This window comes from Haliotis rubra, unplaced genomic scaffold (genome assembly GCF_003918875.1).
Source record: "Haliotis rubra isolate DU_JTF1 unplaced genomic scaffold, ASM391887v1 Scf392, whole genome shotgun sequence".
Classification (NCBI taxonomy): Eukaryota; Metazoa; Mollusca; class Gastropoda; order Lepetellida; family Haliotidae; genus Haliotis; species Haliotis rubra.
In genome coordinates this window covers 808,674-821,773 of record NW_025767071.1, presented here as the reverse complement: position 1 = coordinate 821,773, position 13,100 = coordinate 808,674, and the positions used below count along the sequence as shown (strand labels likewise).

At 38.9% G+C, this 13,100-nt stretch overlaps 1 protein-coding gene across 1 annotated transcript in view; it reads right to left on the bottom strand.

Moving 5' to 3' along the window:
* Window positions 1-8,095: 8,095 nt before the first annotated feature.
* Window positions 8,096-13,100, bottom strand: part of LOC124286827 (protein FORGETTER 1-like) — a 327,576-nt gene continuing 322,571 nt past the window's right edge. The window contains 1 exon segment of the mRNA XM_046723267.1: window positions 8,096-9,014. Coding sequence (XP_046579223.1) covers window positions 8,406-9,014 — 609 coding nt within the window. The 3' untranslated portion in view covers window positions 8,096-8,405.

Sequence of the window (13,100 nt, the reverse complement as noted above, 5' to 3'; positions counted from 1 at the left end):
CCAGCTCGTTCTCCAGACCTCAACCCTATCGAGCATGTCTGGAATATGCTTCAGGTAGCGATTTCACGTCGTCCTGTACAACCAACCACCCTCCAGGAACTTGAAAATGTTCTGATCCAAGAATGGAACAATCTCTATCTTGCGTCCATTCAAAACCTCGTTGGAAGCATGAGACGACGTTGCCAAGCTGTCATTGGAGCTAACGGAGGCCATACCCGCTATTGACACTTGTTTGTGCAGTGTGAAATGGAATGTGCAGAGTTTAAACAATTTCGTGATCATGAAATTACCATGCTTTTTATGGTACTCTCCCTTTACCTTAGGAGTACGCGATGAAATGTCATGTTTGCCAAATTTTTCTGTCACAATTTCTTGAAGTAAACATTTCTGAACATCAATCACTCTGTGTTGGTTGTCATTCACCTTTGTTGAAAGTTTTACAAGTGCTGAAAAATATGATCCTTATCAAACTTTGAGTAGTATATTATTTACACCCCAGTTGGTACGTCAACAAGGGTCAACTGACACAAACTGATATTATATGGTATTGTCCAGTATTTCACTATAAAACTGAATAAGGCGCTGGAAGTTCATAATCTTTATATTTCCGTGACTGCTTTAGCTGAAGTCAAATCAAGAGAATACCATTTTGAAAAGCATCATCGAGGTGCAAGCGTGTGAACATGGAAGCGATGACCTGCATGGAATGCCATTATGTAATGGAACGGGACTGTCACTCAGGTGATTGATTACCTGTGACCACTTGTAACATTCAGTTTGGTTCTTAAATCATTACGTCACGATTTCTGTAAATAGTAACTGTGAAGAGCCTGATAATACATTTGCACTTTAACAGGAAAGATATCTCTATGAACTGAACCTCTTTGAAAGAAAATAATCTTTATCATCTAAGATACGCTGAACCTGAAGATTCGCACCAGCTGCATGGGCGACGGTATTCAAGCCTCATATCAATCGGAGCTCACTTTGTACAGTGGACAACCTGTCACATTCAGCAGGAATAAAGCATGTTTTACTCAACAGCCGAATGTCCTTTTTATACCATACTGATGCATTGAATTGGGTATTGTAAACAGGCATTTTCAAGCAGCTATTCCGTTTGTGTACATATATTGTAAATGTTTTGAGCGTGTATGTTTGTTAGTAGGGCACATCAGTCGGCATATAGAGTCATAAAGCTCGTTATCGTGTGTGTATATATACTTATATACATACTATCAGACCAATAAATATATACTTTCGAATATGTCACTTTGAATTGTTTCTACTTCTTCCTCAGCTTTCATCCCTAACCATTCCCGCCCAAAACTGAACTAGCTGAGGGTGAATCTTCCCGCCCAAAATTGATCTAGCTGAGGATTTAAATGTTGATATCGCCTCAGTTTGTGTTCTGCCAGTGTATTTGATCTTGCTTGTGTGCCACTATCTGAGGCAGGCGGTGTGTTTACCTACAGATAATATCAACTAACTGCAATACTTATATGTGAGCATTAAAAAGCACCACCCGAATCCATGGGCAATTTTGGTAGTTTTGTTTCAAACAGGCGATCATGCCCAAGCATATTGGAATACACACGTAGCCGTAGTCACGTACAGAGACGGCGTAACGAACCATATCACCAAAATATCTTCCTTGCACCCGAACCCTTTAGTGGCGACTCAGTGATGGTGTGGGCTTGCGTTTCGTATGACTACAAGTTGGATCTCATTACAGTACTTGGGACAGTCAATGATCGGCGTTATCAGCTGATTATTACCCCATTGCCAGTCGTTCGATATCTATGCATGACATTGCCCACTTGCGAAACATTACCATGACCCACAAGGAGCCCTGATATGAACCCCATGAGACATTATTGGAGCTTCAGGTCTTCCTGTTCAGAATCTGTAGGAATTAATGCAGGCGCTCCACGTGAAATGGCATAGATCCGATGTTGAGAACTCAACGCTTGATTTCAAGTACGAGGAGGGGTCTAGCACGGGTGATAACACCAAGTACAGATGTGGCCGCCAGTGTGGATTTACACTATCACAACAATCATTATTTGAGAACTGTTTGACAATCACATTTGTGGGTAGTCATGTTTTTTTCCTGTCAGATTGCAAATAAATGTTACCAAATTTCAGTTCGTTTTGTTTCAGTCAGAGTACGATATAGTAGTTACCACCTCTATACATACGCGGAATGTGTTTGACAATACGTATTGTGTTTCCTTACTTATATTAAAAAAATGGGCGGTGCTTGATCAATAAATATAACGTACCTATTCAAATTTTACTTTAGGTTTGTTCCACAACCCCTGGAAAACTATTTTTATAATTGTTTTAATTGATTGTGTTGCCATTGTGTTTTGGAAGGGGTCTTCTAACCCTGGTTGGTACCGGAAATCCGCTTTCGATTCTCTCGTGTCAGAACCGAAAGACACCACTACTGTCATTCAGCTGTTGATGGGGGTCGAGACCTCTCTTTCATCCTCCAACCTTTGTCACACGTATGTTTCATATTTCAACATCATGTAGCTTCACCAAGAATATCACCTTAACAATGGCTCACATCATGCCTGTGGAATTAAATCACAACGCTAAGGTTCCAAGGTAAGACAGTAACATTGGCATTAGTTGAAGCTGTCAGTCCTTTATAATGGGTCTGGTTTACTGGTGTTTGGAACCTTTGGATCTCTTTTATGTATATGTGCCATGGTGGCCTTTGCAGGCACAAATGCATTTTCTGCTACAAGACGACAGATGAACGTCCCTTTGGGGTCATGCAGCTATCAGTTGGGTATATTGTCAATTACTATCGGAAAACAAGTTCAGATCCATGTGCCTGTCTCTGTTCTCTTTATCTCACAACACTATGATGTACCCACCTACGGATGCTTGGGTGTGATGGAGACACATTCAACTAACTCAAATAACAGATTGTAAAAACTTCAGGTTTATGTTCTGAATTTTTTCGAGAGTCATTTTTTCCTTTACAGACAACCTGCTAAAGAGAACCATTCCATTTTCTTCAGGAAATTTTCATGGAGTAATAATTTATACAAAAATTCATTATTAATTATTACCACTACAAATGATATACTGTATTAGGATTCAGATATTAGGAACATATACATATGGTTTCGCCATAATCAGTAATAGCTTAAAGAAAGACTCCAGTCAAAGGTAATAAAAACACATCTCACAGACATTCTACTATTCAAGAAGGTAGAAGTTGCGACTACATAGTTTAAAAGATGTTTCTTGATAAATCCTTGCCTAAGGTAACAAGGACTCGTCTCTTAGATACACTTTTCAGCAAAACAAAAGCGATGTCTACACTGTTTGATAAATTGCCCTGATTTATTCTATAAGGTACCCATGTCATAATAACAATAAGCCAAGACTTCAGTCTAGACTCATTAAGAGTTATGCCAGAGTAAGCGCATTCATTGTAATACCATAATTATCCAAGCATCCAGTAAATGTGTGTACACGATTAGTGCCATTTCAATTTGGATTAGCGGGATTAAGTACACTGCTCTGTCTGGTTATTTCATTTATTGTCGGGTTTTATAGGGCACACTCCATTTTGTATTTTCGACAAATTGTAATCTTTTTAATGTTTCAATTCTAAATACAGTACAACCAGAAATTATTGAGAATTTAAAGATTGTAATTTTTTATTTTTTTTCACTCATTACTCACGTATTAAATGTGAACATAACTCCAGATTCAAAGACAGGTGAACAGTTAGTATTTTGTCAAGTCACCATGGGCAGCAATGCAGACTTCAATGTGGCGGGGCACACTACTGATCAAAGAAGTTAGAAAGTCGTGGTCCATGCTGTCCCAATATCGGACCACCTCTTCTTTCATTTCAGCAATATTTGTCAGATTTTTCTTATTGACACTTTCCTTCATAAGTCCCCAAACATTTTCTATTGGATTTAGGTCAGGGCTACAGCTTGGCCAATCTAATAATGTCATATTTTGGGTCCGAAACCAGGCTTGTGAATGCTTTGAACGATGTTTTGGGTCGTTGTCCTGTTGGAAAATCCAAAACTTTCCATAGAACACGTGAGCAGATGGAAGTAAATGTCCCTCGAGAATATCTGCGTACCGCTCACTGTTCATATTCCCTATAAATACACAGAGGGGTGTTGCCCCTAACACAGATATGCCACCCCACACGTAAAATTTGGGACTGTACTTTGGGCGCTGATACAAAGGTTTTTCAGTTTGTTTGGTCCAGAATTTCAGTGTATTAGGAAACAGCCACACAGAACTTTCATCTGAGAAAATCACATTGTCCCAGTTAAAATTGCTATGCTGTAAGCACAAGTTCAACCTTCGCTCCTTTTGTTCAGGTTTCATGATGGGTGATGGAATTCCTCGACTTTTCTGCCAACCCATTGCATGCAGCGCAGTTCTAATTGTCTCCTTACAGACAGCCACAGTTCCTCTATCAATCATATCCAGCCTTAAGTTTTCTTAACTCCTTCGTTTGTTCTTAGAAACAAGAATACCAAGCCGCCTCCTGTCACCGACAGTCAATTTTCGGAGCCTATCTGCGCCTCCCTGGTGCTCAATGCCATATCCATTTGCAATATATTTCAAAACGCGATAAACAGTGGACAAAGGAATGCCTGTTCTACTTGAAATCACTTTAGCTGATCTGATGTCCTTGTTATAATACTCTAAAAATCAACTTCCTCTTCTCTAAATCATCCATACTGAAGATCACTGAAAATGTCGTCTGCCAGCAAGTAAACAAAGGGGGATAACTTCACAAACTAATGAAAAAGGATTAACGGAGTTGTCTCTCTTGAATGAAACCAAGCACTTGATAGCTGGTCAAGGTTGTTTATACTAGAAATCCAATTAAACATACTAAAATTCTCAATAATTTCTGGTCATACTATAAATATACACAAAGAACTTAAGCACCCCCTGACATATCTCACAATTGAATGAGCCCCGATCTTAACACTTTGGAACATATCTGGGTCGTGACTGGTCGTCCTGTGCAACAAAGGGATCCTCTTGTACAGAACATTGCCCAATTGGAAGCTGCTTTACACAGGGAATAGCGCAAACTGTCCCTTCAGTGGATCAGGAGGCTGACAGGGGGGTTGAGGAGAAGAGTGCTGGCTGTCATACAGTCACATGGAGGTTACACTCGGTATTCACCTTGAATCGTGTAAGACATGCAAAATGACATTTTGAATGTTCGCATTCACCAATAAATTCAACATTAAACATTCCAGAGCCATACTTGTACAGACATGGCTTTGTATGAACATCGTGTTTTTTTTAAAACGAGCAATTATCATCATAAAACCAACATGGATTCAAATCCTTTTTTTTTTTTATATGAGTCAAAGGAACATCGTAGTCACCGCGAGAAGTTTCATGTACATGTTGAAAATATATCCTTGCAAAAATATAGGGGTGCTTAATTACGTACTTTTGTGTTTAGTTAGAAAATGTTTAGGCAATAGGGTTTAGACTCTCCAAGGCAGGTTAGATCTGGCCCTCAGCCAAGAGGGTTGTACCGACTCTATGTGGCCACACCATGTTATTCTATTCTTGTAAATAAAAATTGTAATTGGCTTCTTGTAACATCAGACTCTTTGCTGAGCTAATTTCCAATACACAGATGACCATAATAAAATCATGCAATAGTTTCAAAGAAAGATGTCTTGATACTTTAAATGCATACTTTTGTACTGACCTGTGGATTACACAGCCCAATCAAGGATCAAGGTGTTGACCATCTTTGTTTTGTCATACCATGTAAGTGTCCCTTAATGATGCAAAACATTCATGGGCATCTTTCTAAAGCTAGTAGATAAACCACAGTACACAGTACACTTGTTTGAGGGAATGTTGCCACAGCCTCCACATCTTGTACATGTGTTTCATGCTATGACAGTCTGGTATAAACCTCACCTTCACAATCTGTACATTCATTTCTTTACTAATGGTGGGGCATAACCCAAACCTCTGGAATCTGTACTCCTATTCTTACACTTTGAGGGCTTTGTATAACCCACACCTACACCTCCTCCAACTTATCCTTTAAATTAGTTTTCATAACCACACCCTTTGAGTAGCTCCACACAAGGACTATTCTTGAAAGGCCACATGCTTGTTCCCACCAATGATGACACACTGAATATGTTAATAATCTGTATAAAACATGATTTTCAATGTGGTCTAAAACAATACGCCACTTAACAAGAGTTGCACTCATCATGCACAGATATCCCAATTCATTTTTGCCAAAATAATGAGGAGAAACAAATGCTTCGTAATTTCATATCATATATCAATTTGTGGTGGTATGTGGTCCTTTGCATAGAGCTCATGTCACGAATCAGTTGAAGTTAAGCCATGTTGAGCTCGGAGTCCTTGTATGGCTGACTGTGTTTGGCAGTTTGACTCCTGTGAGTTTCTAGGACTTCAGTCCTGACGCACAACAAAGCAAATGTGATACATGTGGTCTCACCTTAGGCAAGTGAGTTTGTTCAAAATTGGCTCTGTTCACCCTGCAGAAAATGGGTACCCGATGGGATAAGTCATGTGACCATTAACCTTCTAGTACCTCACAGGCAGCTTGGGTTGTCCGGGGGTAATAATTCAGTGCTTCATTAGAAATAAGCGCTATACAAATGAATTACATTATCATTATTACAAAATGAATAACACTTGAACCTGATTAAATGCCTTATTGATTTTGTGGATGTCGTTTAAACATTATCATGCACACAAGGACTGCCAATGAAAATGAGATAACTCACAGTCAGACACACAGATAAGACTAAATCTTTATGTCTTCACTTTTCACATATGCATACTGCATATTCAAAGAAAGTCAAATATCTTGAATCATGATGCTGGGAAATAGTCAACAAGTTTGAACTGTGTGGCATGTGCAGATATGATGCCTTGTTTTGTCTGTCAACAGTAACACCATACACAAGGGCATATACCTTTGTTGGATCTCTCAATCAATTAATAATTTGTGAGATTGAGTGAGTACTTATGCCACTTTTAGCAATATCATGGAGGGGAACACCAGTAATGGGCTTCACACATTGTACCCATGTGGAGAATCGAACCTTTGTCTTCAGCGTGACGAGCCAACGCTTTAACCACTAGGCTACCTCACTGCCCCAGTAACTAGTGAGAAGGTACAGTACCATAACACATTGTTACAAGATGCAACACATTTGAGGTGTCATTTGAGACGAGATTTGTTTACCATGACAAGTTTAGTAGTGCTGGATATTAGAACATATTAGGAACAAAGCTGTTTGTATGTTCTATTGTAAGAATAGAAATAATAATTGACAGAATGATAAAGAAAACTGAAATAACCACATTATTTGGTGATAAGACCTTTTGGGTCATTGAGTTATGTACTCACTTGTGTTCATCCTTATTTTCCTTTGAGTAACCAAATAAACTCTACCCACTTCACTCAAACGCAATTGGGTATTTTGCCATTTTCCATTAATTATAAAAATATATTATAGTTTAAATGTTGGTTTACATGTTTGTTATTATATATTTGATGAGAAACGACAAGAAAGACTGCAAGTTGCCGAGTCCAGGTGCTGAAATAGAAACTCTCAGTATACCTCAGTTATTTTATCTATTTTTGTTTGTATGCATGTAATATCAAATCTATTGAGTATTTGAACCATACTTGTACGCAATAGACTTAATAGGAATTGAGTTTTGACACAAATGTTTGTGTAATTTATGCACATACGCAGCTTATCTGTACCTCTGTAAGACTTGACATGTGTAAGTGGGTTCCTTGTTTGCCTCCAATCAGTTTTATGATATGGTTTACTTTCAGAGTGTAAATTTTCTTTAAATGTAAAAAATATGAGGCAAATTACTCCACTAGATTCAGAAACACGCTTGTTCAGATTTTTACATCAACAACCAGCAACTTAAGACTGCCCCTTTGATTCATGTCATACAGCTGAAATTGTCTAATGTTGACAATATTTTTCACAGCCCCAATGCTCAATTATCATTTAGGTGGGTGAGCTAAAATTACACAAAACTGTAGCAAAATTCTGACATTTATTTTCTTCGCTAAATCTATTGTATGATGATTATATAAATGTGGTAGGCATTACAAGTCAAATTGATAGATCCTGCAATTTGACAAACATGAATATTTGCCATAAGAAGAGCCCTGGCCACTCCTAGACCAGTCTGCAAGGAATCTTGACCAGTACTAAGCCCACAAGGATACTTTACAGTCTATGTTTTGGGCCAGAGCACTTAATATAACAAACAATGTATGTAAAGATAAAGTAACTGCTTAAAAACACTGAAGAAATATGTGTCCAAAGGTTTGTCTAGAGGACAATATTTTAGTCTATAAGGCAGTTATCTACATGCTGGTTTATGGTCTCATTTGCAGTTTCTGTTGGAAAATACCTGCCACAAATTGGACAAGTAATTTCACTCTTGTCATCCTTCAACCTGGTCTGTTTAGCAAATGATGAAAACAATGACACTTGCTTGGAGCGTTTGGCTGGCTGTGTACTGCTTCCACATGACAACCGTTTCTGTGATCTGCATTCTTTTTGGATTCTTGGTTTGGAAATGAGGGCAGAGGGTTGCACACCATTTGGATTAGTGCCAAGATTATTTTCTTCTATTTCAAAACCAACTTCGACTTTCTCTTGTAATTTGCCCTGTGTCTTTCTGACCTTGGTTTCATTGGCCTTATCACTGATGTTAGTTGAGCCATTTTCTGGCTCTTCAGAGTTATGTGATGACACTGAAGAAGCACAGTCTTCGCTACAGAACCTCGAAACTGGTTTGAAGAAGTTTTTAAGGGTTACAGGTGGGTTAGTTGCCCTGGCAAAACATTTGGGCACAACTGGAGTAACATCTTCCCTGATGATTTTGAACTGTTTTGTTGAATCTTCCTTAGCATTGGGTGTAGTCAACTGGCTTGGACTAGCAGAAAGGTTCTGCAAGTAGAAAGAGTGACGAGACTTAACATAGACATAAGAAAACAGACCAAGATCAATGCAGCTTATGTTCTCAATGGTCCTCATACATTCAAAACTAAAGCCTAAAAAAACAATAAATTAAAACAAATGTTAGAAATATCAAAATATGTATGTCTGGAGTTAACAAGTGTTTGCAAAAAGGCCCCGTCCAATAAAACACATGACTTTGAACCTGGAACTCTCATGAATCTTACTAATTTAGCAATGAAATAATACCAACTGACACGGTTTAAAGACATCACTTTCAGTTTGACCGCCGCCGTGGTGTAGTGGTTAGAGCTTCTGTCCGGAGAGCAGAAGGTCGCGGGTTTGATGCCCGACCGCGTCATACGAAAAGACGTTAAAATATGGTACTTGTTGGTCCCTGCCTGGCGCTCAGCATTAATGGGTACAACAAGGACTGGTCGTCTCTGAGTCAGTATAATGTGTCTGAGTGTGGTATTCACTGCGGCATGGTATCTCAGTGGGCTAGCACTATAAAACCAGCTTAACCCTGGGTTAGTACAAGCAGCCGCACATACACATACGCATGCACGTCCTCATATGAGTGAAATACTCTCAAGCATGACATTGAACCCAATTTCACCTCACCTCACATTCAGTTTAGAATATCTGTTTCAGTACAACTTTGCACAGAAAGTCCCATTTCTCTTGTCTATCCAATCAAGAAAGTTATGATCCTGATGAACATTGTGAAGCACAGGTGGTGCGTTACAAATGTAAAGTTCCAACAGAATGCTTTAAATCTCATGAACGTTTTTGTGAGTAAAGTGTCATTTTTATCAAAGCGGTCTTCGTGACCTTGATGAATGTAATTATGCCAGATTCTAATCAATTTCACAACACATCCAAGTCATCAGTGTGGGCAATTTCCATCATACGGCCAGTATGATCTCAAGCAGGATGCTTATGTATAAAAAAGTGACTGTGTCACTTAATTTTCTCCCAACCTTTTAATATTGAAAAAGTATACAAAATCATTTCAAGAGTAAATGCGAAGATATTGAGGATTACCTCCTTTATTGGAAACTCTAACCTCTTCCAAAGTAATCTGAACAGTACCCTCTCCTGGAGGCCATACTATTTTCTGTTTTAAGAGATGAGATCAGTTGTGTAAAAATGTTGTTGAATGGCAGGTTTACACTCGAGTTTTTCCAGACACTTGTGAACCCAGGGAATTTCAGAATTTTTAAATTATGCAAATAAAATTATCTCTCCTCGGCTTTTATCACAATATCTCTGTTATTTTCTTTAGATATTCCAAGTAAATTTTACTGCAGTACAAACTATTGAGTTCCTAAGATGATGACCATAGAGGCCATGTGTCCACTGTTTGAAATAATAGAAGATATTGCCTTTCACCATATCAGCAATCTTGATCTGTTTACTGCCACATCATGCAATTTGTTTGTGGTTGGTACAAGTCAATACATTAATATTTGGTAAGATATATTACAACATGTCAGCAAAATGTTGGAGGAGCTCCACAGTCATACATAACTCCCATGTTTCCACCTTTTGTGAAGCCTTTAGAACAGGTATGGTTCTTACAGACATGACTTAAACATATTCTGCTTCCTAGATCAACCGTGTCCTTAACATATATTATGATAAAGACATACATTTCAGCCACTCATGAAGGAGGTATTGCATTGCTGAAACGCCTCAACATCAGCCAATTTAGATACAATAAAATTTGAACATTATCAAGAATGATTAGAATTCTTAGAAAACTACTTGTCTCTGCCAAGATATAGCCAACTCGTTTCAAGTCTTAACATGCCGGAATGCCTTCAATTAGCATAGACGATATGATGACTGCATAACAGTACACCGTTTAACTATTTTGCCATAATTCTTTTTATTCTTACGTATCTAACACTTGATTGCGTTTTTGCCTGAAACTTCTTTGCGAATGCACAGGTTGACTTGAATAAAACATGTTGAAGTCCAAGTATTGTGTTGTCTTTCTTCCTTGTGGTCCACCAAATGCTATCCAGGTATCTCCCCTTGCAGAAATGCAGGAAAACCTCATAATTTTCCCAAGAGTATCTTAGGTGTAAGGTCAAGTGTCAGAGGTAGTATGCTAAGAATTATTATCACAGATGTTCAAAATTCTTATGAATACGTCCCTCTAATACTTGACTGCCAAATCCCACAAAAGGCCCAGAGAACCCACAACACTAGCAAAGAAGACAGCTAGAAATGATAGTGACTAAGTGTTAACAGATAAGATAAACAGACCTGTGTTTGGTTGTATTGTCAACACTTGATACTAGTTCTTGCTGCTGAATATTAAAAAATTAGTGGACCTTCTGGTCACTTCTGGTTAACTGTAAATCTGATGTTGTCACTATGATCACATCTGGTTTAGTATAGTTCACTAGATGAGAATATCAGAATTATATGCCTGAATGAATTAAATCCTGTCACTGATGTTGTCATGTTGTCCAGATTAGCAACCATCCTGTCAGAGACACATCTGTAGTGAAGTGACAATCTAGTTCAGACATCAGGATTGGAGTCCCAACATAACATTGTTGGGTATTCTCCACCATCGAGGGTCCTTCAACAATAGCTGTGTCCCCTGATGCTGGTTGATCCAATCCTGGAAGTACCTGAGAAGCTGACGGCCTCTGTGGCTGTTAGATCCTGCATACACGTAAGGGCTCCAAGCAGCGACATCCATTAACTGCGTGTATGATGTGTGTGCTGATACTCTGCAATATGGGAGCAAACCTCATGATACCAATCCTCTTGAGGATACACTATTCCAAGGTGGGTGTTGGAAATAGCTCATATGTACTTCTGCACTTCCTTGATTTAGAGTTCTGACTTCTCTGGATGTATGACAAGACCCAAATTTGTGAAGAAAGTTAGCAGATATCGAGAGTCTTCAAAACTGGCTCCTCTGAGGTTTGAGACTGGAAGCTGTCCAAGTGGCAGTTAATCCTTATACGCTGTGGATGTTGATACGCCAGGACCATGGCTGTGATAAATTTTGAAGGGAGCTATCAATATTCCAAACTGGAGAACTGTGAATTGGAATTTTGAATTCCATTGACCACTGTGAAGAAGGATGAATCTGTATATGGAGGTAAGTAGTTTGCAGATCAATGGAGATCACAGAGTCCCTTGTGGAGATGATCTGTAATAGACTCCATGCATAACTTGGGAGGTTGTCTCATGTATTCCCTGTTTAGTATCTTCAGGTCTATGATCATGCTGAGCTCAGATGATTCCTTCTTGGAAACTGAGTAGATATCGATGTCCTACTGAGCGTAGTCTGGGTCCTCTTGTCAAACTGAACGCAATATCCTTCCCTGATGACTCAAAGGATCCACTGTTCATCGTGATAATGGCCCAATTTTCTGTATACGTTGATAGATTACCTTCCACTGGACCTGGAGACACACACATAGGAAACTTTGGCATCTGCATGGTAAAGCTTTTGGGCAAGTCCTGAATCGATTTGCAAGGAGCTGAATGTGGAGAAGTGCCAGAGCAGTCAGGCCATTTCTGTAGGGACTTCTTGCCTTTTGGCCGTAATTTTCCATCTGCCGTTGAATAGTTTATCTGACAAGGGCATATTCCAATACTCTGACGGGATTGAAGACCTGAGTTGGTGAAGGTAAGGGTCGAGTCTTAAGAGTTGTAAACTGCCTTTACCATAATATTTAGGTAAACAGGTAGCATTTGGCTTGTGTCAACAGAAATCTCCATAATGACAATTGAGGGGCCTTCAGCAACATGAGCCTCATTTGTAGAGAGAATCCTCCTCCGGACTATACCTTCTTGGATATGGCTGAACTATTGCTGATGTGACACCTTCTTTGATAGATAGATGCTCTGGAATTTTCACTGCAAAGCCTTGGAGTTTCATAGTCATAGAAGATGACTTTTTCGGTAAATCTTTATTATCAGTAGCAGAAGTGTTTTTCCCTTGAAGTAAATTCCATCCCAGGAGGTTGGGTTACTTAATCATCTTGGCCTGAAAGCATAATTGCAAAAGCTTACTAATAGTTCGGATAAAATTAAAGGTGC